The sequence below is a fragment of the Schistocerca cancellata genome, chromosome 1, assembly GCF_023864275.1.
Source record: "Schistocerca cancellata isolate TAMUIC-IGC-003103 chromosome 1, iqSchCanc2.1, whole genome shotgun sequence".
Classification (NCBI taxonomy): Eukaryota; Metazoa; Arthropoda; class Insecta; order Orthoptera; family Acrididae; genus Schistocerca; species Schistocerca cancellata.
Genome location: NC_064626.1, coordinates 1,274,541,674 through 1,274,569,524, shown reverse-complemented (window position 1 = coordinate 1,274,569,524; position 27,851 = coordinate 1,274,541,674). Strand labels below are relative to the sequence as shown.

Genomic DNA, 27,851 nt, shown 5'->3' with positions numbered 1-27,851 from the left:
TTATCTCTAGCTTCAGCCAGCTTTCTGTACCTATAACGATTTCAGCTTCGGTGCTTTCTATCAGCGCTTGAAGTTCCGGTACTTTACCAATGCAGCTTCGACAGTTTACAATTACAATACCGATTCAGATGTAGACCATGTCCAGCGTATCCCCAGTCCTCTACTGCAGCAACATGCACAACACTCATATGAGATTTCATTTAACTCACCAGCAGCCTCCTCAACTCAGCTTAACAAGGCTCACAGCAGTATTAACCCAGGGCTGGTAATAGCACTGAAGAACCTCCACAAAACTCACATCTGTGTGTGTAGTTGTGACTCTTATTTCATCCAGGTCATCAGTCATGCTGTAACTACTGTTCTTTGCCAGGCTGTGCCCCATTGAAATCATCATACTGTAATGCTTCACCACAGGCACACTTATATACACAACTGATAATGGACCTAGCATTCATTAACAGTGACATCTAGCATCTGGATAGTGTGAGCAATTTCATGCACTTTCAATCCTCCATGACTATTTTGTGCACTTTCGCAATGATTTCTGGAGTAGAGACACACCTTGGCCAACCACTGTGCTGATCTTCATCTAAGCTCTCCCAACCAAATTTAAATTCATTTGTCCACTTGGCAACAGTTAAATATGAAGGAGCAGAGTCCCCCAGGGTATTTTGGAAAACGGCATAAATGTCCTTTGCTTTCATACTTTTCTTTATGGAGTACTTAATCACTGCTCAAATCTCGTGTTCCCCTCTAAGCCCAGTTAAAGAAGTATGGGCTGGCTGCTCTCCTTGGGTACTACTTAAAAACTTATAGTGCTTGTCTTGTACATACTCTCATTACCTGTGGACTGGCTAAAATACAGGGTTTCTTGGAAGTACACAAATACATAGTAGAAATTTCAAAACTTTTTTTAAATTTATTGGACTTTTTACTTTAAATATAAGAATTTTGGCAATAGTTCTGGTGTTCAAATACAAACTCCATTAGCAAACATGATATTTCTGTTTAAAATTCTCTTACGGCCAATTTACTTTTAAAGAAATGAACAAAACAAGAACAAAGCAAAATTTAGTGTTCATGGTGGAATACTCTGTTATAGAAGCTGAAACATGGAGATATAGCTAACCCAACATTGCACTCACTGGAAACATATGCTGGGACTGATATCATGATTTACCTGCAGGGAAATCCTTCACAACACAATCTGCAAAAATATTATGATAAACATGTGAACTGAATTGTCATCAAATATTTAGTTGTCATCTGCAGACTTGTCAAGGACTTTGTAAATCATTTGCTCCAGTCATTCCTCCTCTTCACTGCACATTTTGAACACAAAATCAACACAAATCACACGAAACACAGAAAAGTTCAATGTCGAAAGTCAGAAAATGCCTACGAAACAATATTCAATACTATATCATAACTGACGTGACATAATATTAAGTCTGCTGCACATTCCCATTTCCTATAAGCATCATAATATTACATCACCCGCACCCTACATGTTAAAGATTCCTATCAATAGAAAAACAGTAGACTAATGAATGTGTAACTTTTTTGTGTCCAATCAAACTGGGTCTTGCAGCAAGGTTGGGAAGAATCACTATATGAGGTCAGGTTGATGGCTAGGCACTGATGACAGTTTACTATCAATTTGTCTTTGCAGGTGGACATCTGTACAAGAATGCATGTTCCTTCTCACAAAAGCTTTCATTTTAAAGGAAATAGTAGTCTTCACAATAACTGGTAACTCATTAAGTCCTGTACTTATAGAGGAGCATCAATCAGGGAACCTATAATTGGGGAATATAATTGCATTATCACTGCCCCTCAGTCGTCTTGGAAATATAAACATAGTCAGTACTCAAATTTAGACACTTTATAACAAACTTTTTTGTGTCAGTTTGTTTTGGTTCACTTTTCCACTAGTTTTTATATGATTTTTTTAATCATAAAATCGATATCATCATCCCTTGTGAGTGTAGCATTACAGGTGACAAAAAATGCAAAGGAATCAACTAGTTTAAAAACAGACACTACAGCACATTGCTGAGGGTTTAATCTGTCAATGGCTGGTATGGACGGCTGAAACTGGTCATAAAATGTGACTGTCTTGTGACTAAAATATTTATGAGTAATACATCGTCAGTTTACACCAACTGTATCATGCTTCAATAGCTGTAATTTACTCAAGATGCTCGACGGTGTTCAGATTGAGATTTTTTATGAGATCAGTTTAGGAAACACATCCTCTTCTTTTTTCTGTTCTGAACTGCAATTATCAAAGCACTGTGGATAGGAGCATTTTTTTCTTCCAGTTCTTCCCAGTGAAGCATTTCAACAGTATGACACGTCTTAACTAGAAAGGATAACATTTCCATAACACTAGACAAGCCAATGACTGTTTAAAGGCTTATTGTCAAAATAACTTATTTTCTAGCTGTTTGAGCTGTCACCGACCACTTTCAGATTAAAAGACAGACACTGACGTCTACTCCAAGCACAGAAGAAGCCACTCTGACAACCAGCAATTTTGCATTGAAATTATTGTAATTACACCAGAAAACAAATTATTTTTAAAACACCCTTATTGTTCCAACACACACTGCTCACATTTACACACCACTGGATGTGCTTTCAATAATACGCACTTACAGACTCTTGGACGGATGGCATTCATTTACATCTATTTCTTAATTCCGAAGTATTCTGTAATAGACTTTATTTTTACAATAGTGAACATCTTGGCAAACCTTGCTCATTATGCAACAGAAGGAGCAAATATTTATAGTACCTTGTACTACAAGACTTAATTGCTGTATCACTTTCTTCATACCTTTTAATACATTGGCATCAAAAAATGTCAAATACTGTGAAAATAAAAATGAAATGTTAATTTTGATTATGTTAATTAACCACAAAAACATACCATTACATTAACAATGGCAACAACACCATCACCAAATATTTGGGTAATTTCTATAAAAATTCCATTATACTTAATCCACATCAGTAACAGTGTCTAGATTTTCCATACAAATTGTCTGTTATGCAGTCATTTTACAGAGTAAAAGGGAGTGGGGAAGCCTCTCTCAAATCATCATCTTACCTCTGCCTGATGTGAACGGGAATGAGCACATATGCTACAGCTAAGTTATAATTTCACTAACTGCTAGGTAGCTCTTTTCATGAACCACAGTCTACTGTCAAGCATTTTGTCGACACTAATACAAATGAATAACTGTCCTCCGCCATGAAATATCAGCACAAGCCTGTTCCCAATTTTTGGTAAACTCATAAGAAACTAAAATTGTCAGAAACTTAAGTCAAATATCATCTGTCAATGGGCATGACAAGAGAGAAACATTAAACTAAAATGTGAACTTTACCTGCAGAAGGGAAATACTGAATAAGGAAGCAGCATGGATAAAAACAGACAGACATAATTCACTTCATAACATAGATGAAAGTAGTCCCGATACATGGAGAAATTAACCATGTGGGGGGGGGGGGGGGGGGGGGGAATCTGACCAAAGCCTGAGAGACTTAAATATAAAACTACTGTAAGCCAAAACTGCAAAAAATTGTGTACATTACAACTCCCATAACAGCAATTGCAAACGTTTCATAATCAGTCATGGCTATTAAATATCAAAACTTAACTGTAACATCTTCATTAGTTATTTTGAGTGTTTTCTTCCTTTCTTTTTTCCGGGGGTATTCAAATAATGTTTATCATTACACTAATAAAAGAGTGAATATTGATTGTACATGTTGGTTTGTTCAGGCTCAAAGGTTACATTACCACTACAAATTCCCACTTTGCAAGCTGGTGACATGATATTACAGCATTAATATTAACCATCTGACTTACATGTGAAGCGGACACTCCGACAACATGCCTGTGGGACTCTGGAATGTTGGCTGCTCTGGAATTGGCACCATTTTCTGGAGGACTGTTTGAACCGGATCGAGACTTTACAGATGCTTCGTAAGGTGCTAAAAATTGGCTTGTTTCATTTGCGAATACCCTGAAAAAATATCAGATCTCTAAAATGAGCAATACTTCATCAGTTTGTATGTGCAGAGACATTAGAGCCAATAAATACATTTGACAACTAGCAAACACTTGTCAGGATACAGTGAGACACAGTTTTTTGTGTCATTGGGTTGTATCGATAATAATTTAATAATCTTGTATTTCAGACGTATACAACTGGTGTCAGACAGCCAACAGATAACTCAAGAATATAAAAAGACAAGCTGCCTACAAATGACCTTTTTGAAGGTGATTTGGCACCCAGAATGAAGGAAATATCACTGAAATTTCTTCAAATAGTAACCGAAATGCATAACTGACACATAAATAAGGACAGATTTGTAAAAGCAACTAGATATAAAAGCTGGCCCCCCAAAAATCGCTACACCAATGATTAAAAAGGCAATTGCATCAAGTGGATTGTACTAGGTGGTTATAATTAAAGTGTAGCTACTCATGGAGGTCGAGTGTGGGCTGTGGATTAATGTGGAACCAATGTACAATTGGGGGGGGGGGGGGGGGGGGGGGGGGGGGGGGAAGGTTCCAATTTTGGCCACCTGATGCAAATCTGGTGTTGTACAGCATCTCATCGATGTATCTCCAGTGCTCAAGCTGAACAAACTGTGTAAGCGGTGGTTAATAACAAAATCAACATTATGCCTTTCTCATTTGTTTGTCCACCTCTGCCCACATCCCATTCCTAATCCATTACATATGGAAATATTTATATACTACCTTCCTTGCACTAACAGAGCCAGATTTGCACCTGGTGGCCAAAACAGGAACTATTTTTTTCCCAGGGTAAATCAGTTCTGCATTAATGCATTAGCCTATTTACCAAGTTTTGCTACCACACAATAATTACAGTCCACGCTGGACCTCTGTCAGTAGCTGCAGCTACACTTTAATTATAACTGACTGGTATGATTCAAATAGAGAAAAAGTGGCTTAAAATAGTGAACTGGTGACAAGAAACATGTTCATTTGTCTACCACAAAACTACCGAAGGAACAATTTCTACTTAGCAACCAACATATGTAGTTGCAAAACTGTAAGCTTTAGAAATCAGGGGTTCAGTCATGTGACAAAGGAGAAAAGAACTGTTTGGAAGAAATTAAGCTTACGATTCTCATCAAGGATGAATTAAGTAAATCACTCAGGGTACGGAGAGCACAGTAAGGTAGGATGAGAGTGAAATCAACACTGAAAGTCCAAGGATCGATAACATTTGAGACCTAATTCTCCATGTGAGCAGCTGGACAACTTCCCTAATCATTCATATTTCTTCGAGCCCTTTCTTCCATTTTGCTAAATGAAGGACAAAGGGACCTCTGGTGCCAGACGCCAGAATTTGGTTGACACATTCTACAATAGGCAAGTATTGCAACAAGTTGTACCCTCCTCTGTCACTTTAAAGAAGCCGATACTTCCTGGATTGAAGTTAGGTGGTATTGGACATAATCTTGTCAAATAAGTCAGTGAGAACAGAACACACCATGAGATGTATTCTTATTATGAGTCAACAGCCGAGCAGATACATGCCAATTCAAACTGAATGGAATGCTATTATATTTGAGAGTTTGAAATGTCAAGGATAAACACCCTTGGCATCAACTTCATACAAAAGTTAGATCAGCTGTCATCTCAGATCCCACAATTAGTTAATATTGAAGTTGATGCTTGTCAATTTGAGATTTTCAGAGTATTCCCAGAGGTGTGGAGGTGTGGTGCAGTAATGTATTACATGCAACTAACAGCATATGCTACTGTGAAACTATATTAATAAAAGAACTAAATGACATCAGAAGTTTTGGTCACCATTTCTAAGTACTCAAAGCATTTTATTCTGTACCTGAATGCTGATGTCAATTGTAGCATCTAAAACAGATGAAACAGTTTGACACAATTTTGAAGTATGAGAAGTATGTCTATTATCCATTATAGTAATGACTGACCTCATGAACGAGCTCATATTCTAGTTACATCATCATGTGGCTAACACCAACGTGTCATCATCTTGCCGGAATTGTGGAAATGTCTACTTTTATTCAGTGTACGAATATTACATTTTTGAGGGAAATGGGGTGTCTTACACACTAATATTGGAAGGAAAAGCTTTTTTTGGCGAGTGTCAAATCTGGTGAGTCATACATGTCGTATTGTAATCAGGAGAAAAATTTCCCTTACACAGTTGAAGGATACAAACATTCTCTACCTACATGCAAAATTTCATTGCTTTCCAATTAGCCCTCTTGTCCTAATAACAGTGGACGTAAATTGCTGTAGTTCGCCTAATGGCAATGTGTATTACCAAGACGAGAAGTGCAAATGCAAGTTCTATGGTTTTCACAGCTGTTACATTTTTATGCACATTATCTACATAGACTGTTAATATCACGTGTTTTATTTATTTGCTTTGCTCGAGTACAGTATGTTGCTGGACCTCTGAGCAGAACTTCCGTATCATTATTCACTGTTGCTATGTTTACATTGTAGTCTTCCTTCAGATATGAAAAAATCGTACAGCCTGTCATCGTTTTGTACTTATGTTGGTCAGCCTTCATGATAAAATCAGTGGCTTCTTACTTGTATGAAACTACGAATCATTTGTGGAGATGTCAAAAGTCCAGGGTGATCAGTAGCTTCCGGTATGTGTGTTTACTTCGAGACTGTAAAAGAGCGGGTCACAAGCAAGTCTGTATTGAAGCCAGTATAGAGAACTTTAGACTGTGTCAGTATTAATGAAAGAATAGTCAAGTGAATTTCTCAAGAAAGTACAGAAACTTCATGTCTTTTATTGCCAAAAGGGGGTACTAGCAGGCAACAGACATTTGCTTTGGACGAGTTTACATAGGGAATCTCAAGAAAGAAAATCCAGGACTTCTACGTGGGGAAGCTATTTCCAACAGTGGCTACAGCATTGTTAGAAGTTAAAGACTGAAGTAGAAGACTTTCCTGAACAACTCCTTCACATTATATTTGGAAACTGGGTTTCAGATACAGAAAGTTCAAGAAAAAACCTGTGCTGATGAGAAATAACCAAATAGCAGGATACAGAAACAAGTTACTGCGGGAAATAAGACATTTGCCAAACCCTGGATGGAGTGTTCATCACACTGATGAGATTTGGTGTAGCGCAAATCATTACAGCAAGTTAGGATGGCAGAAACAAAAAATGCCTTATGCAGCACAAAATATGATTATCATAGAGCTAAGTGTTCAAGAATGGAATGGCTGGCAAGGTAGAATTCAAACACCACCCAGTTCTGCAAAAAGGGTTATAAGATGCCACACTGGAAACGAAGATGGGTTCGTGCAAAATGCTGGCTTACATTTTACTGGACAACAAGAAGGTGAAGATTGTCATTCTGAGATGAATGCTAGATATCGTACAAAGAGGGGGGTAGGAGCATTCTCAAAGAATTAGCAAACAGATAGGATTGATATCACACAATGATAAATCCAGTATCACAAAATCCATTTACAGAATAGAGGAAGGATTCTGTTATTGAATGGGTGGAAAGCAATAATGTAGAGTTTCCATTTGATGCTGCACCATATTAGGAATTTACTAAAGCAGCATCACTGGAACATGCACGACTGCACTTTAGGTTACAATAACACCTTTTGGAAGGGTATTGCACGAAATTTAACTTCTATGGTTCCCTGTGGTGTACTGCGAATTCATCACCACTGAACTTGTTTGGGAATTCTTATTTGGGCATTTTTCAAGAACATGGCAGCAAAGGAGAACAAGAATTTTAAGATAAATGATACTTTATACTTGCATCACTGCATTCTGGAAAGTGTTTCCCATAACGTCTGGAGGAATTCAGTGACTCATGTACACACATGTGAACACAGTTACGCACAAGGAGTCCACGGTCTTAACACTGCAACTGAGCCACTGCCGATCCAATTAGATGACAGCAAAAGCAGTTAAGACAGGGCTTACTTCATCATTCTTTGCTGCAAAATTTATTAGAGCTAAACGATTTCCCCAGTTACCGTTAAAATTTACAATACATGTCCATGTTCATTCACTGAAAGCTGCTCATCTATCGAGCATTTTATGTTGCCATTCTTCCTGGTGAATAAATGCATTTCATGCATTACAAAAATGGCAGTATGCTGGTATGACAACTATGCTCCACAAGAGCCCTTACATATATACTGGTTGATAATGCAATTGCTTTACAAACTCTTAACTAGGAATGTATTCCCAGAATACATTCCCACTCTGCAGAGGACTGTACACTGATTTGTAACTTCCTGGTAGTTTTAATCTGCCAAGAAGTTTCAGATACAAAGAAACTATATGGAAAAATAAACATGAGAATTCATCCAATCACCTAGAGTGTCATTACAGATTGTGATGACAGAACATATTAAACACAATATCATTTTTACTTACTTATTGAAAGCTGACGTATCACTCATGTTCCGTCTATGGCCTTTTGGTGGAGCCAGAGTTGGTGAGCTGGGAGGAGTGGAAGTTGTTATGCACTGGGAAACAGCCTCCAGCTTGTGAGGAACAACCTTAGAAAATGCTAATGACGCTGGGGCAGCTGACTGCGGACTCTGGGTTGCAGGTGCAATAGATTCACCACTTTCGTCCCGAAATGGGTCTGGAAAACCTGAAAGCATGAGTCGTATTTAGAAAATGCAAGAATTGCAACGCCATATTTTACAAATACTGAACAATAGAAAATTTCTTAATATTAACACTTTGTCTGCTGTAAAATGTGGTAGATGCAATACTGTTTTTTGTGAAACATACAAAGAAAATGTGTTTTTTGCCACAATTATAAACACAAAACTTCGAACAATGAGGAGAATAGAAAGGAATACAGTGACCATCCAAACTGCAGTCAATGTTTATACCAGTGAGCTAACTGAAGAAAACATGCATTACGCCAACTGAAGACGGGCGAAATACAAAAATAAAAATTCACAAGTTGCTATATTTCTTACAATAATCAATTCAATATATCTTCGTTAGTTATTAGATCATCTGAGCTACTCAGTGCTCTTCTGTTGCACCACATTTCAAAAGCTTATGTTCACTTTACAACCTGTTCTCAAGGTGCTATGAACTCTTATTCAACTAATCTTCCAAGTCATTTGCAATCTCCAAAAGAATTAAAATGTCATTGGCAAATCTCAAAAGTATTTCTTCTCTCTGAATTTTAATTGTTTTCTAAATTTCTACTCTGTTTCCCTTACTGCTTGCTGACTGAACAACTTTAGGATAAGTTAGGTTATCCTATCTCACTTCCTTCTCATCACTTGCCTCCATGCCATGCCCTTCGATTCTTAGAGCCGTGGTCTTCTTTCTATACAAACTGATGACAATCTCACGCTCTCCGTATTTCATTCCTGATAACTTCAAAATTTCACACCAGGTATTTTAGTCAATTTTCTCAAAAGATTTTTCTTGTAAATCCACCAATTCTATAAACATAGATGTGTACTTCTTCAATCTCTCTTCCAAAACAAATAATACGCCTTAGTATTGTCTGATGTGTTTCTGTAGTTCTTCGGAACCATCTACATCTATATGGATACTCTGTGAATCACAATGAAGTGCCTGACAGAGGGTCCATAGAACCACCTTAACAATAATTCTCTATTATTCCAATTTTTAACACTTTCAACACTACCCTCTTTACACCCGGCACTTGGCAGTGAACTGGCATATTTAATGGATGTTTGAAATTAGATTGCAAAGAACAGGAAAATGATAGAAATATGGTTCTTGCATCATTTAAAAGGAAAAAGTCTGAGTTTTACATGAATGTGAGTTTATTTTACAATATAAAATACAAATGGGTGTTATAATTTAAAAAAACGAAACACAAAAATGTCGTCGATAAAAAAGTTTTACATTGTCTCTCTCGAGTAATGCCATTATTACTATATCTAAATTTAAAGCAATATATCACTGGACTGTCTAACTGCAGGTACCTGTAAACTAGAGTATTTTAATAGTTTAGATGTAGTTAGCCTTTGTGTGAAAATCCTGGAAACATTGTGGGATGCAAAGGCCATCGCCACAGTCATTGCACCACCATCTACTTTCCTTCCCGATGTGCTTACCCGTCTCTTTCTACCCCCTGTCTGAACATACTTCGAAATACCTAGTAGTATTCACCTTGTTTGCAGTGGGTGGGACCTTCTCTGGAAAGTGCCTTGCAAATGTCCTCTCAATTTGTGAGGATGAAGTGGCTTGTTGCTGAAAAATATTTCCGCCCTTCTCAGCCAGTTTCTTCCCCCCTTTGTGAATAAAGTCTACTAGGGATACATTCTTCCTGGTCTTCTCTTTATATAAAATAAAACTGTTGACAGTTGACACGATAAACAAGCGGAAAAACAGCTTTTTCCACCACTTCACAGTTTTTCGGGCAAACGGATAATAGCTGGAGAACTGATCTGCTCTGTCAACCCGAGCTTTATTCTTATTGTAATCAATAATAACGTCTAGCTTTACAATTTCTGCTATTCCACCTTTGGTCCTCACTTGAATACTAGTACTGGTGGAACGACAAAAAACATCTCGTTTTGACTTCCACTTCACTGCCAAAGTGTTTCCTCTGAAAAACTATCTTTTTTTTTTAGTTTCAGTGTTTTGAATATTCGTCGCAAACATTTCCTGTTTTTCATTACAGTTCCCACTCCAAGAGCTTTATTTTCCCACAACATGTCCAAAAGAGATGGTTTGGTGTACTACCTATCCATATAAATGCAATGTACTTTGCCAAAGTACTATGAACACAACCTTTTTACAAGGCCCTCGATACTGTTGTCAACACTGCCTGCAGAACCTATATATATCACATTTCATTATGTAACCAGTTGATGAATTGCAGAGAGCATACAATTTTATTCCAAATTTACTGGATTTGTTTTTCACGTATGCTCTGAAGCGTGTTCTACCACGAAAGGGACACATTGCCTCATCTATTGTCAGATTCATGCCTGGGTGAAAACTAATTTTGCTTTTATTCACAAAGAAATCAAACAAAGGCCTCACTTTGTGAAGTAGGTCGTGCTTTTCTTCGCCTCTGCTAATGAGCGTAACATTGTCATTCAAGTGCAACATCAACAATGTAGCAAATTTACTCGCAAATCCTGTCTGCAAAATCGGGTCTGTTGACCAATAATCACTGATTTTCAGCAATTTGACGACGCACATAGGCAAAACAATACTGAGAGACCAGTAAATCTCTTGCAATTTTACTGCAGACCATTTATGCCAAACAGAGTTTATTTTCAGACTACGTTTGCGTTTCATTGCCGTAATGACGTTACCAGCGCACCGATTCGTTTCACTTTTGATGAGCCGAATAAGGTCGTCATCACAGAAATTAAAATATCGAAGCTCCTCAGTGGCATCTGAAAAATGCGATGCTACGCCGACTACTTCCTGGAAATCCGGCAGTGCTGGCTGATCGTCTGGTTCCGACCAATCTTGCTCTTTGTGCTCAGTGAGCCACACACGACCAGGTACCGCAGATGGTGACTGACGGTCTGTACCATTGTCCACATAGAAAAAATAATGCTAAGATTGGTACAAAAAGGTACTAAATGCAAGTGAAGTAATGAACTCTATTCACAATACAAAATGCGGTAATGGACTCTTCACTTTATAAACAATTGAGACATATACATACCTGAATCATCACTTGTACTTTCGTCTGGAGAGTACGAATCCTCTTTCTCAGAATAGTCAATTTCAGATCCTGCATCTCCATAAAGAGTATCTAAGATCTCTGCCTCCATTAACTTGCTGCGCCATATTTTCACAATCGTAAACACCTGTGAATGAACTGCAGGTAACTTCGTCTTTGCAGTGCTCACAACCCCTCCCAGGATGAGATAGCCGATAAGCGCTTGCCTCTTGCGGAAGAAGAATGAAATACCTCCACATTAGTTGACAAAACTGCTTCGGAGACCCCCTAAACGCGCTTACGGAGCCAAAGAAATTCTCGCCAACGTCAGGGCGGCCGCGCCCGTATGGCATACGGGCACCGTGCTGTAAGTGTTAACAGCGAGTGGAAAAAACGAACACCTATATCTTTCTGCAGGAGCTCTGATGTTCCTTATTTTATTATTATGATCATTTCTCCCAATGTAGGTTGGCATCAACACAACATTTTCACATTCGGAGGAGAAAGTTGGTGATTGAAATTTCTTGAGAAGATTCCACCACAACGAAACACGCCTTTATTTTAATGATGCTCTCCCTAAATCCTGTGTCATATCAGTGACACGCTCCCCCCATTTCTCGATAATCCAAAACGTGCTGCCCCTCTCTGAACTTTCTCAATGCACTCCATTAATCCTGTATGGTAAGATTCCCACACCATGCAGCAGTACTCCAAAATAGGATGGAAAAGCATATATACTTCATGTGAGCAAAGAGCTAGTTGTATTCCACAAGAACTATGTTTTCTAAATCGGCAGTGAGCGTATGTAATAGACCATTCTCTTCCAGTTAATTCATAATGTTCCAACACCACGTGTATTCCAAAATGATGCTGTACAGCAACGTTAATGATGTGGGACTGTAATTTAGTGGCCTACTCCTACTGCCTTTCTTGAATATTGGTGCGACCTGTGCAACTTTCCAGTCTTTTGATACAGATCTTTCATCAATGAGCGGTTGTATATGATAAGTATGAAGCTATTGCATCAGTAGACTCTGAAAGGAACCTAAACGGTACAGAGTCTGGGCAGAAGGCTGTGTTTAAGAACTCTGCTTTAGCAACACTGTCATCGGTAGCATTTCCATTGGTATCACACGGAGAAGGCATTGCTTGTGTATTGCGGCTATTATACTTTACATTCGACCAGAATATCTCTAGATTTGAAGCCAGGTTTCGAGGGTAAAGTTTCATTGTGAAAATTATTATAAGCATCTCACATTCAAGTCCACGCTAAATTTCGAGCTTCTGTAAAAGATCACCAATCTTGGAGACTTTGTGTTTGTTTGAATTTAGCATGCCTTTTTCGTTGGTTCTTCAACAGTGTTCTGAGCCATTTTGTGTACCGAGGGGGATCAGCTCTGTTGTTTGTTATTTATTTGGTATAAATCTGTTATTTGCTGCTGATACTATTTGAATTCGAGTCACACATGGTCTACATTTGCTGGTACATTATTAATTTGGAAAGAGTGGAGATTGTCTCTCGCGAAAGGGTCAAGGGAGTTTTTATCTACTTTTTTGAATAGGTGTACTTCTCATTTATTTTTGGAGGATTTGGGAGTTACAATATTCAGTTTTGTTACAACAACCCTGTGTTCACTAATCCCTCTATCCATTTTGATGCTTGTTATTACTTCAGGATTATTTGTTCCTAAGAAGTCAAGCATGTTTTCACAACAGTTTACTATTTGAATGGGCTCATGAACTAATTGCTCGAAATAATTTTCAAAGAATGCATTTAGCACAATTTCCGACGAAGTTTATGTGTACCCCCGGATTTAAACGTGTATTTTCACCAACACATCGAAGGTAAATTGAAGTCACCACCAAGTATAATTGTATGACTTGTGTACGTGTTTGAAATTAGACTCAAGTTTTCTTTGAACCTTTCAGCAATTGTATTGTCCGAGTTGGGAGGTTGGTAAAAGGATCCAATTATTATTTTATTCCTGTTGTCAAGAATGACCTCTACCCATACTAACTCGCAGGGACTATCTACTTCAACTTTGCTACAATATAAACTACTACTAACAGCAACAAACACGCCACTGCCAACTGTGTTTAGCCTATCCTTTCTGAACACCTGTTAGGTCCTTCACAAAAATATCAGCTGATCTCCGGCTTTAGCTAGCTTTAAGTATCTGTAACTATTTGAGTATCAGTGCTTTCTATTAGCACTTGGAGCTCTGGTGCCTTTCTGATACAGCTACACCAATTTACAACTGTTAAACTGATAGTTCCTAGATCTATGTTCTTCCTGTGTTTGACCAGCACCCTTTGAGACTGAAGTCCTTTTTGTGTTTCCCCGAGACCTTCTAATCTAAAAAGCCGTCCAGGCTATGCCACACAGCTGGATGCCTGATCTATTTAGCGGAGCCCGAAACCCAACCACCCTATAGCGTAAGTCAAGGAATCTGCAACCTACATCGTTGCAGAACCATGTGAGTTTCATTTTTCCCTGGGTCAGCTTCAATCAGTCCGTAGATAATTTGTGTTAGTGTTTTACTACCGTCATGTATAAAACTGACGGTTTAGTATACTCACAGCTCTCAGCACCAACCTTATTTGTAATAACATTCTTCTTAACGGCCAAATTTATTCTGCATATCAGGTGGAACAGATCTGTTATGGTTCATTCTCCCAAAGATTTTAATAATTCTGATGAATTTTATCTACTCCACGTAATTTAAGTAACTAAACTCCAACTTCAATGATCAGTGCTCTGTAAAATTATTCTCACAGTATCACATCTGCCAACATACTTTCATCCAGTACCTATTCCCTTTCGTAATATTATCTTCAAGTTCTTTTTTCCCTTTGTTTAGCCCTTCTATATATTTCCACCATTCAGCCTTCTCTTCAATGCACACACTACAGAAATTGTTGCAGTGATGCCCACTGATTTCTTTCTGCTACCATCCAATTTCTGGTTTTCAACAGGCATATAATTTGAACTTCGGAAACTCTCCAAGTTTTATTTGATTATTTCAGCTACCTATGGGATACTACAGTAAAACTTGTTCAAATCGACGTGTGTAATTCGCAAATCTGCCCAAAACGTACAAGTATTTCAGTCCCGAAGCATTCAGTACACTTTTATATGCTGATTTTTTATATAAAAACAGAACGTACCTAATGCGGAAACAGAAAGCAAACTTTAGAACATACTTAATAATTCATTCTATAATGTGGAAAAGAGCCTATACATTACTATTGTATTACAGTTCATTAGTTACTCACAACTCTACAAGGAAGTTACTTTAAACACCTCTGTTAAGCAGCGCAAAACCAAGAAAAGAGGTCCAGCACAATGCGGCACTGTGGTGTGGACCTAAAATGACCCTGCTCTGTGCAACAACAAGTACAGTGTCAGTACATCAAGGAAACTGTTCGTTCATCAGCTCTCTGTTTGTCAGCTTTCTCGTTTTCCTCATTACTGACACACGCTGGCGCATACAGGAACATTGTTACGCATACACGAACACACTGCTACAATGCGTGCAGCAAAAGAGGTAGGTATTGTTCCATTTAACAATGGTTTTACCCGGCAAGGTAATTATTTTCTGCCAGTTTCGTTTGACTGGTATCACATTAAAGAGATACAGTAACACGATGTTGAACAAACGGTACGTGTTATTAACAGTTAACGAAAAGATTAGTGTAACCGAGGGAAGTTATGTTGCGTTTCAAATGTGGTAAAATACAAATTTATGAGACTTTTAAGGAACAAGGATAAGGTTTGGGACGAATGGGTGAAAGGGAACAGGTAGATGAAAAGAAAGGCGAAGAAGACCGGAAATGAAGAAATTAACGAAATAGTGTGGGAATGATTCTCAAGTGCGCGGGCAAAAAACTTACCTTTGTCTGGACCCATGTTGCAGAGTGAGGCTCTGAAAGTTGTTAAAGAGCTCAGAATACATAGGATGGCCAGACAGTTTAAAAGCTAGGCACAACACCATGTGAAATGAAGTGTGTGGAGAAGCTAAGGATGTGCAGGAAAGTGTAGCAACAGAATGGAAGACAATACTGTCCAACTTAATTGTGAATTATGACCCAAAAGACGTGTTCAATGACAATGAAACGGGACTGTTTTACCGCGCACTGCCTTCGAAATTACCAGCAATTTGAGGTGAAAAGTGTGCCGGCGGAAAAATGTCCAAGGAAAGACTCACTGTTCCAGTCACATCGCGAAGCAATAAAAGGGTGTGAATGGTGGGTGGTCTTATGGAAGAATGGCTGGGCTCTTTCAATGCCAAAATGAAAAAAGGAAATTGCCAAGTTGTCCTTTTCCTCAACAATGCAATCTGTCACACAAAAGTAACGTTATAAAACGTGAAATTGGCTTGGTTCCCTCCAGGTTCAACCAGCCTCACAAAACCCATGGACCATGGGGTAGTTTACACATTCAAGTGTCATTATAGGCGATTACTGATGCACTCTCTTATTCTTAGTGTTGAAGATGTCTAATAAAGTGCATTTGCTCTTGCACAGTCAGTTTCTGTCCTGGATGAAGTAAATTGGATTGGCTTGGCTTGGCTTGGCTTGGCTTGGCTCGGCAGTAAAGGAAATAAAACCTGAAACTGTCAGCAAGTGCTTCAACAAAACAGGGTTTGGAGGTCAAGAACAAGATGCTTCTGTGGCCATTGAAGTTCAAGAAAATGCAACAGCAATTGCTGAATTAATGAAAATGTGAAACATTTCATTTAGTGCAGGTGATTACATTCGAAGTGATGACTTTCTGTCAACTCACTCCACTTTCACTTCAGCAACAGAGTTACTAGAAATCCACAATGTGGATGATGATGGTGATGGAGAGACAAAGGAAGAAGAACAGGAGCAAAATGATACCCCTAGAAAAATTAATATGCCTGAAGAAGCCAATGCATATATAAACAATGTTATGCAATTTGCAGCACACTCAAATTCTACCAACTTGTTGGAACTATTGACTGGTGCAAAAAATTGCCTAGAAAGAACAATTTTGAACAGGAAATTAAAACAAGTTTCCCTCCTTGATATGTGGTGAAATAAGTGAAATGTAAAACAAATAAAAATGGGGATAGTATGTATGTACATACAGTAATAAACAAATTTAAAGTTCGAGTAAAAATAGAGAAATGCCATGTTATTTATCAATTAGTGTAACAGTACAGTGTTCCATTGTCCAATATACAGTAAATAAATGTCTACTGTGCTGGAGTGAAGGTATGTAATACAGTATATACGTAATTAAAAATGTTTACTGTACTTTTGTGCGTGATACCTGACAAAGTTTACATACCCCTGTGACTTTTGTGTAATTCAGAAACTTGTTCAATTTGGAAAATTAGTTTAGTCCCAGGCAATTCCGTTCTGAGCGAGTTTTACTGTATTACAAAATTGGCTTCACTTCTTGAGTTGTTTACTGTTTTGTCCAAATTCATTCATTTTCTCATTTACTCTACTTCTACGAACACTCTCGGCATTCTTCTTGTTTTCTTGTTACATGGATCCATCACTGCTGCTTTTTTTGCTTTGAAAATCTCAGTTCCCTGTATCTCTGCTACTGGTCCCACACTCCCCCAGATCCTGACTTACATGTGTCCTCTTGTTCTCTCAGTTCATGAGTATCTTATTTGCACATGATCCTGGTTTCATTCTTTTCACATATCCATGCAGAGAAGTTTTTTTATTGGGCTTTAAGATATTTTCTAACTTTTTCATATTTCCATAAAAAGGAAAATTCACTTCAGAAAGCAATAAAATTATAAAATGAATGGCTGGTGAAATTCTTAATACTACTGATACGGAGACAAATAAGTACAAGAAATTATCGTAGCTTCTGTTAGTTCCTTCTTCAAAGAGGAAAGAGGGAAAGGTTGGGAAGCTTACAAAGGAACAGCAGGTCACTCAGAAAGCAGGATAAGAGGGACTCTCCTGCTGTGAAGACAAAAGAAGATAAAGACAAATTTCTTGTTCGATTTCGAATGAAATGTAAACCCATCAAAATCAAATATCAATACATAAAAATAAACCACGACTGACTGACTTACCTTGAGATCTTTCCAACAATACATTCACGATTAAACAAATTCCATTTCACAAGAAATAACTTTAACCAAAGCCTAAGAAATTCAAATAGAGTGACATGTTACGTAATGTTGTGGTATATTTTAATTGAAAAACTGAACCAAAAATGAGTCAGATTAGCAGACAACAAGAAACAGTGGTATTAGATGACTAACCAATTTACCTGATGGTGGGAACAATGCTTCCAAGGACTCCTTGCCATTCACATTCTGTGACAGGGCTGGAGACACCTGCGTCACAGTTGTGGAACTATTTGCAGAGGAACTAGTCAGACTGGAATGGTTGGGCTGGTTAACAGGTAACCTGGGATCAAAAGGAGACTGAGGAGGGAACAGTGGCTGTTGGGGAGGGCACGCCAGAGGCGGCCGGAAGGCCTGGGGGTGAGGAACACCTGGTGGGGGAACCGTGACTGGTGCTTGCATCCCCTCAGCAGCACCATCGGCTGACACGGGGGACTGAGAGACGGCAGGAGGAGCGGGTGGGCGACGCTGCGGCTGCACAGGAGATGAGCCAACGGGGACGGGCAGCACCCCCCCCACAGGGGGTGGCAGGGGCTGCCCACCTTTGGGCCGCTGCCGTGGGGCCACACTCGTCCCCTCCACCACGGGGGCCGCCACCTGCTTCGTCACTTTGACCGAAGTACGCTTTGCCTCACTCTCCAACTGGGGAGATGGCAGCTGGTCCATAACCGGAACCGCCGATTTCTGAATCGAGTGAAAAAATAGCATCAAGATCTCCCTCTGTCAACTCTGTAACTACTGCACCTAATTGCAAAACACTCACATGTAAATTCAGTACTGGGCAGTCCTTGCCTTGGAGGGCAAATGCTACGTACGATACCTGAAAGATGTCTGGCCGTTGCTCCTGGTCGGGTTCAAGCATAAACCCTGAAAAGGTACGATTAACAGTAATCGACATTAAATGCACACTGAGCCAAAATGATATATAGTTTATTAAGTTAAAACAGTTGCACATGCTGCACAATTGTAAATACTAAAAACCTCTGTGCACTGAGGAAAATAAGTATTATAGTGAGAAGTATGAAGTTATTGCATTTAAAAATGGTGTGCGGTTGGAGTTGAGAAAATGCAGGAGTCTATATAAGGATGCAGTTTGCAAATAAAATGAATTCTGAGTGGGTAAATATTTGTCTAACTAATGAGTCAAAAGTGAGAAATAAAGAAGTTCCCTGAAAAATAATGACCTTTGGCAAGTGAGGTCTTCTCTCAAACCATTAGCTAACTGTGAACGCTAGTACGGAGAGGAAGTGGGAGGGAGAGATCACATGGTTAGAAAAGGAGGCACACACCAAATGTGCTGCAGGGCTCTGTGTGCAACACCAGACACAGTTACTATTTACTGCTAAATTTAAAACTGTTTACAAATATTCTCAGGATAACTGGTAATAAAATGCATTGGTACTAGACACTAAAAAACACAGAATTATTAACACCATATCTACTTACTGATTAAACAGTGCATTCCCTTGGAATACCTAGAGTTGTCTGGAATTGTGAAGTTCCCACTTTGAATGGCCAGTGTACTCTCCCCAAATGGGAGTGAGAAAAAACATAATTTATACAAAAGACATCCCAATGCCTGGAACAGAGACCACAGCAATTTTAAAAGCAGTTTCTAAACTGATACATTAAACAGAATGACAAATGCAAAAGACAGTGCTTGCCAAGACTAAGTAATTAATTTCTACAACATTGTTTGGAAGGGGGTGTGACTTATTTAAAACTAATAGCTGAATATTGTTGGACAGGGTTTTTTTAATAGCGATATGAGCCATGTGACAAAGTGTTAGCAGTAAGCATGGCCTACAGACAGACCATGGTATTTCTTATATTAGGTGGGCAGTCGAATACCACTTTGGGAGGGGTGGGATATTTGTAGCTAGTTGAAGGCAACATTGCAGGAGGACATACTGAACAATAATGAGGGTGTTCCTTTGCAGCTGGAGGTGTGGCTGTTGGAGAACTTTGGGCATGTGTGGAGATGGCGTGTGAAATTATTTGCGGACTCTATTCCGTAAGGTAGTTCTAGTCTATGTACATCTTAGTAAGAGTTTCAGCACAAGGGGCCAGGGAATGCTCCAAGTAGAAGGAATGGCAGCTATCAAAATGCAGGAACTGTTTATGGTTGGGAGGTTTTATACGGACAGGTTTTTCATTGGAAGAGGTGGAAGTCAACATCAAGAAAAGTGTTAAGTTTCTAGGTAGCCACAGTTTGGCAGGTAGACATCTGGTTGATTGTCACTTCCACTTAGAACACCATATATAATTATTGCAACACTATTGCTTTCACTTGAGGTCATACCTTTTGGAGGATAAGAAATGCCTGTGACTGATCTTTAGTAGGTGGTGTACGGGTGGAACATTAAAGAAAAGATGTGCAAGTTTTGAAATTATAAAGAACAATTTTTTTGAAAAGGACTGCAATTTTTTAACAGAGGCAACTCCAATTAAAATGAATACTACAACATGTTCCTCCTATTTCCAAAAGCACAAGAGCTTACCCAAATATCAGCCTTCGTAGTGATTGGCTTTCCAGAATACAAATCAACCATTTCAGGTGCTCTGTAAGATAATGTCGTATACTTCTTAATTTCTTCCTCCACTGCAGCAACTCCTGATAATTGAGGATTAAGCACCTTGCCAGTTGCAGAGCCAAAATCACAGAGAACATAATTTCCACTATCACTTAAAAGAATATTTTCCACCTGCAAAGACAAGAAACTCCTAGTGAATCAAAGAAAATCATTTGACTAATTAATATTTGCCGATATCTCCAACTACGTTTACATTCATTATACATTTACAAGTCTACATGCCACTTTTTTTCAATTTTAGTTCCTGCCACAACCATAACGTAATTAAAATAAATGTGGTTTTAAGTTACTGACTGAATGATACCAGGGAAAAAGAGTGAGATGTATAATTTTTCATAGAAGTGAGCAAGATTATGTAGCATAAATTGAAACAATTGATACAGATATGTACCTCATTTTACACATGTAGACTTCAGAATGACATTATCATCAACTGACCGCCCTAAAGTGACGGAAGGTCAAGCCGGATAACAGAACAGCAAGATGAACTCTGGCCTACCAATTCTCTCTTCTGACCCCAGCCGTACCATTTAAAACGCCCTTTTTTATAGAATTTTATTAACATTTCCTGATTGTTTATGTAATACATACTGTTTATAAGTGTTTGACACTTCAAAAATTATTACAGAAAACATCAAACTATCTGCATGGTATGGTATGAATGTATGATTACTGAACTGTGGTGGCTCGTATAAACTCCATTTTCAATACAAGTCACACTCTTCAGTTTATGGCAGTTTGAACTGGGCAGATGGTGTGCAGCAGCACCATGGTTGAGGCAAGTACGGATGGCTAGTGAGATAGTGGATGCAAAATGAGTTGAGATACAGAATGCTTCTTTCTAAGGCTGGGAAGTTTGATTTGGCATTTGCATGGCCATGGTGTGATATGTCCAGGTTCGTGGTGGTCCTGCCATAGCACCTTCTTCAGTGCTGTCGTATTGTGGAAGATGGTTTGGATCTGACTTCACCTTTGTCAATGATTTACTTCTTGGCTAGCCGTGTAATCAAGTGTTTCGTATTGGGAAGTTAGTAGATTATATGTGGGTAGCTCTGACTCCATAATCTGCAAGTGCTTCCAATTTTACTTTTAGCACTGTTCATTGTGTGATCCAGAAAGTGTCTTTTAAGCTGTTATATGAGGTTTGAGCCTCAATATACTGCATGTTACCGACTTATTTTTAAAAAAGGAAAGGGGGGGAAAGCAGTAGATTTCCTTGCGAGTGTTATTTAAGCTGCCTGTTGAGCTGGCATAGATTTCATCTCGATCAGAAAGGAGCTCATTCTACGATATTGAGAATAAACACAGTGCTACTATTTTCCTTTTTTTCTAATGTTAAAACTTGTGTGTGTTTTAGTTGTTTTCCTCCAAGTGCCACTAATTTCGTGTGCTGGGGCACAGTCTAATTGTGGTGTCAAGACCATTTGTGTGTGTGTGTGTGTGTGTGTGTGTGTGTGTGTGTGTGTGTATTTTGAGTGAGGGAAAGCAGGCTGAAAACTGCAAGCAATTTTGATATTACAAGTAGTATTCCTTTATGTGCCTTTGGCTTTTTAAATGTCACTTACTCCAATTTTGAGGTTCTAGTTCCTCAAAGGCTAGCTCACAGCACTAATATTATCAGACGTGTTTGTTTTGAGTAAGTACCTTTGAATTAGCAAGCCCTCACACAGGCTGCATAATTATTACATTAAATCGCTCTCACTGGTTTACTGTGTCACTACGGCAACAAATTTTGCAAGTGTACTACTGTTATGTATATTATCTGCTCTCTCGTTATTCATGTCAGAGGTACACTAAAATGAACACACATACAATACATATGCTTATCTGCTGATAAGCTTCATTAACAGCTGATTCAAGGTGCCGCTTGTACTTAGGGCAACCCTAATTTATACATTTTCTCTTAATTCTGCCATAAAGGATGTTAATGAACTATTGCACAATAATGACTAAAGTTGGGGAGTAAATTTTAAAGCTGCTATATTCCCATTACTTGCAGCTGGCTTTGCTTGCCTTTCAAGAAACATGCCCATTCTAAACTATTTCATATTGAGTCTGGTTAACCAATAGTCCTTTGTCCGCATTACAAGTGTGCCTGGGCATGCATTTGTTATTTAGAGGCTTATAAAGGTTACTCTGTTGCTTCGTTTCAACCTTTCTCAGCACTGGATTTTGTTTTTCAATCATGGCAAGTGTTCAGTGCTAACAAACATTTTAAATGTTTGGGCACAGGCAGCAAATGTATTAGGAGGTTCAGCCAACATTTCAGGCAGCTTGCACAGTGTGTATTCTGCAAATTACTACTTTTTGTCTGCCCTGTAGTCAAAAACAATGGAGGAGTTAAATGTTTTTCTAATTTTATGACTGTTTCTGTGGTTTTTTCATTTGTTGAAATTCTGAAGGCTGCTTTTTTTTCATGGCTTAGTATTTCGGTTGTTTAATGCTGTTAATATATTTTGCTGCAGTTTTACCTAGGGGTGCAGTTATCATTTTATGTAATTTTGAGTTGTTATAAATTTGAGGCCATCTATTTTCCACATGGGCAGTTAAAAGGTTGCTCATGTAATTTCAAGCTGCTAAATTTGAGTCCTCTCACTCTTTACTTGGACGATAAAATAAGAACAAAATTTGAAACTTTGTTGAAGTCCAAAACGGATATTGTCAAGCCTTTTAAATTCTGAGTGTGAAATAAGTGTTGGTCCTTTTAATGGTGAATGATGTTTTAAATTATCCGATGTCCAGTCCCTCCACTAAACAGCAGTTCCTGGCACTGACTCAGGTGCAATCACCAGGCTCAACTACACAAGCGAAAAGCCAGCATCTGAGGTTAAAAAAAAAAAAAAAAAAAGTCTTCAATAGATGACTGTTTCCCTCCTTTAGTCCTTTTCTGTGCTGCAATATCCCTCCATTTACGCGAACGGGTATAAGCTGGCACTGCTTCCTCCGGCTCACTAATGTACTGCAGTGCTGCCTTAATTGTATTGAACCCTCTTGAATATGGCACGATATTTCTCCTGTCATCTACCGTATTTACTCGAATCTAAGCCACACCTGAAAAATGGGACTCTAAATCAAGGAAATAATTTTCCCAAATCGAAGCCACACCTGAAATTTGAGACTCTAAATTCAAGGGGAGAAAAATGTTTTAGGCCGCACCTCCAAATTGAAACAAAGTTGGTCCATTGTAATATGAGATACAGTTTAGTTTGAATGAATGACGATACAGCTATAGTAGTTTGGTTCGAGTCATAAGCTTAGCAGCTGAGCTTTACCAGGTAGCCATTGCTATGCGTCAGGAGCTCCGTACGTATTTATACGGGTACCCTTCCTTTTTCACGTGCTTCGTCTGGTTTGAATCAATTGCTTATTTTTCTTTGATCTGGTAAGTGTCGTTCTCTTTGTTATAGGTGTTTACTTCACTCTAGGCTGAAAATGCATTATTGTACTGTGTCATGCATTGTTTGTCGCATTCTGCTAGCGAGTGTTTACGGCATGTCGCCGCTCGCGGCATGGCTTGCTTTTGTGCAGTGCTGCTTTCTTTGATAATGATCAACAAGAACCAAATAATAGACTGCGTATGTTCTGAACGAGAGTTTAGCGAAAATTTTTATCCGTTTGAAAATCTTTGGACACCTCTTTAATACATTACATTCTGCACAGAAATTAGAGTCATCTTAGATTTAAAAATCTAATTAATTGCCGTGCTTCATTTCTCACTGTATCACTATTAGGCATAAGAATAATACGAATATAAACATGACGTGGTATGTACATTCTTCCGCGTTTGCTGCTGTCTCACTCTAGTTTCGTACTTTATTAGGCAGACAGGATTTAAATGAGATAGCAGCAAACACGAAAGAATACATGGCAAAATGTTTATATTCGTATTATTCTTATGGTGAAGAGAATACTACATATGATTCACAATTCATAAAAGTTCCTATTAGCAACCATCTCTTCTCACATGTAAGAAAAAATTCAGAACGTAGAGTTGGCCAAATTGACAAACATCCCAAACAGTCTTGCCAGTTGGATTTTCGTAGTACATTGAAATGCTGCTACGTTCGAAGATGAACAATACGGAATTTGTAATTATTTCGTTGGATAATGTATAAAAATACAGTGGTCGAAACTCGGGGCGGAGAAAAAAGCTCGTCTTCCACCTTTTCTTAAATTTATTTACTGACGCAGAGGTTTTGGCGCCAGCATTTATCTGTGTGCCTGCAAAGCATGCCAGTGTAGCGCTACATATATTCGACGGCAGAAGTTAGTTGTGGCGGCACCTACCAACATTTTTCAGAACTTCCGCTTACTTTGCACTCTATTCTAAGCCGCAGGCGGTTTTTTGGATTACAAAAAACGGAAAACAAGTGCGGCTTAGATTCGAGTAAATATGGTAAGTAGACTTAGAGAAAGCTTTTGACGATGTTGACTGGAATACTCTCTTTCAAATTCTAAAGGTGGCAGGGGTAAAATACAGGGAGCGAAAGGCTATTTACAGTTTGTACAGAAGCCAGATGGCAGTTATAAGAGTCGAGGGACATGAAAGGGAAGCAGTGGTTGGGAAGGGAGTAAGACAGGGTTGTAGCCTCTCCCCGACGTTATTCAATCTCTATATTGAGCAAACAGTAAACGAAACAAAAGAAAAATTTGGAGTAGGTATTAAAATCCATGGAGAAGAAATAAAAACTTTGAGGTTCGCCGATGACATTGTAATTCTGTCAGAGACAGCAAAGGACTTGGAAGAGCAGTTGAACGGAATGGATGGTGTCTTGAAGGGAGGACATAAGATGAACATAAACAAAAGCAAAACGAGGATAATGGAATGTAGTCGAATTAAGTCGGGTGATGCTGAGGGTATTAGATTAGGAAATGAGACAATTAATGTAGTAAAAGAGTTTTGCTATTTGGGGAGCAAAATAACTGATGATGGTCAAAGTAGAGAGGATATAAAATGTAGACTGGCAATGGCAAGGAAAGCGTTTCTGAAGAAGAGAAATTTGTTAACATCGAGTATTGATTTAAGTGTCAGGAAGTCATTTCTGAAGTATTTGTATGGAGTGTAGCCATGTATGGAAGTGAAACATGGACGGTAAATAGTTTGGACAAGAAGAGAATAGAAGCTTTTGAAATGTGGTGCTACAGAAGTATGCTGAAGATTAGATGAGTATATCACATAACTAAAGAGGAAGTATTGAATAGGATTGGGGAGAAGAGAAGTTTGTGGCACAACTTGACCAGAAGAAGGGATCGGTTGGTAGGACATGTTCTGAGGCATCAAGGGATCACCAATTTAGTATTGGAGTGCAGCGTGGAGGGTAAAAATCATAGGGGGAGACCAAGAGATGAATACACTAAGCAGATTCAGAAGGATGTAGGTTGCAGTAGGTACTGGGAGATGAAGAAGCTTGCACAGGATAGAGTAGCATGGAGAGCTGCATCAAACCAGTCTCAGGACTGAAGACAACAACAACAACAACAACAACAACAACATGGTAAGTTTGCCACCTCCTTTGGTGTTACTTCCCAGTTGTGCCACATTTCCACAATGTCATTGTCAGTCAGTTCATCAACTTCATATTTGCCATTCTCTGAATCAATGGCCTCACAGCTTGGTACATTTTTGAGCAATGAAACAATACTGTTTCCATCTTTGACTTTGGTTTCACAGAACCTTCATGTTCTAATAGAATTTTCCAAGGTCTTCACACGAAATAGTTTCGGAACCTCTTCTCATCCTTCAGCCAACTACCTTAGCACATCAATCCTCTTCAGAAAGGTTGAACAGTCTTTGCTGACATCAACAAACTGAGGTGGCAATACTTTTCAGCTTTTCAAGGATGCCTTGGTCCATCAGCTGGCAAAGAGCCGTCACATTTGGTGATACAAATAATGCTTTGATATCTCGATCTGCGAGTTCACCACTGGCAGGATGCAAAGGGGCATTATCAAAAAGCAACAGAGCATTACTCAGCATGTTTTTGCCTTTGAAATATTTCTCTATGGTTGGTACAAATTATTTTGGACCAGGTTTTAAAGATTTCTAAATTCATCCACACTTTCTTTTTAATGAGTGTGATGCACAGGCAGTGGTTTGTGATTTTTCAGGTTTCTGAAAGCTCTAGCTCTCCACACTTTCCCTCTTGATATAATCCTACACTGGTGTTTGCCAGCTGCATCTCTGCTAGTCAATATGGTAACCCATTCCTTACTTTTCTTGTGTCCTGGTGCTGCAGCTTCCTTCGTTTTAAAAAAAAAAAAAAAAAAAAAAAAAAAAAAAAAAAAAAAAAAAAAAAAAAAAAAAAAAAAAGGCCAATATTTTCATGAGGAGTACCTTGTAATATAAACAACTCTCGTCATAATTGTGTAACTGTTCGCAAGAAATTCCCTCCTCAACAATCAATTTTGAAAGATAGTCTTTAACCAATGGCACAATCTCTTTGCAAACAGATAAAGCCTCTCCACCACTAGTAATCTGGTGAACACCAAACAGTTTTTTCCACCACTCCAACCATCCATTACTTGCAGTAAATTATGAATCTTCTATCTGCTGTGGAAACTGCAATGGTTTTTCCTGTTTAATTGAATCAGAAATAGGCAACCAGAACAAGACAAAGTTGACATCAAGTTGAAGAAACTTGACAGTTCACTTTATTTTCACCATCTCTCTTTGAAATTACATCTGAAATGCTTTGATTCTTCTCTTTCCCACTGCTTCCCTGTTCCACAATTCAATTCTGTACAATGCTCGACTACAGATCTACAGTCCTTCAAATTTCTTTCTTAAATAAAGGCCTGTTTTTATGCAGAAATCTGTCTGCCTTTTATGGCCTCCTCGTTGCTTTACCCACCTCATCCAACACCCCCCCCCCCCCCTCTTCTTCTTCTTCTTCTTCTTCTTCTTCTTCTTACTACATGGTTCGCAATTCTAAAGTTAAAAGTTGTCCCTAAGCCCATTTCTGGTACTCCTCAATACTTTTGTCTTTCTTTGCCTTATTTTCATCACATACTCAATAGTATGTTCAAACCATTCAAAAGGAACTGTAATATGTGCCTACTTCCAAAGATGATAGCATTGTCTTGGTGGATATCATCACTGATAACCTTTCACCTTGAGTTTTAATCCCCCTTCTGAACCATTCTTTAATTCCTTCATTGTCTCTTCAATTACTCGGTGGACAGTGGGGGAAAAGGGGGGGGGGATGAGAGAGAGAGAGAGAGAGAGAGAGAGAGAGAGAGAGAGAGAGAGAGAGAGAGAGAGAGAGAGAGAGAGACTGACTGCTTATGATCCTTTTAATCCACACACTTTCCTCTTGGTCTTCCATTCTAATTGTTCCCTCTTTGTTCTCACACATACTGTTTAAAGCTCATATTTCCATTCTATATATACCTATTTATCTGAGAATTTCAGACATTT

The 27,851-nt window shown here is 38.6% G+C and overlaps 1 protein-coding gene across 2 annotated transcripts in view; it reads right to left on the bottom strand.

The window, feature by feature from the left end:
- Nucleotides 1-27,851, bottom strand: part of LOC126095047 (BMP-2-inducible protein kinase) — a 258,480-nt gene that overhangs the window by 120,257 nt on the left and 110,372 nt on the right. For both annotated transcript variants that reach the window (XM_049909726.1, XM_049909735.1), the window contains exons 6-11: nt 20,342-20,545; nt 19,287-19,419; nt 18,604-18,707; nt 17,984-18,524; nt 8,460-8,682; nt 3,881-4,037 (exon numbers count right to left, since the gene is read on the bottom strand). In XM_049909726.1, the coding sequence (XP_049765683.1) occupies nt 3,881-4,037; nt 8,460-8,682; nt 17,984-18,524; nt 18,604-18,707; nt 19,287-19,419; nt 20,342-20,545 (1,362 nt within the window). The remainder of the gene's footprint in view (nt 1-3,880; nt 4,038-8,459; nt 8,683-17,983; nt 18,525-18,603; nt 18,708-19,286; nt 19,420-20,341; nt 20,546-27,851) is intronic.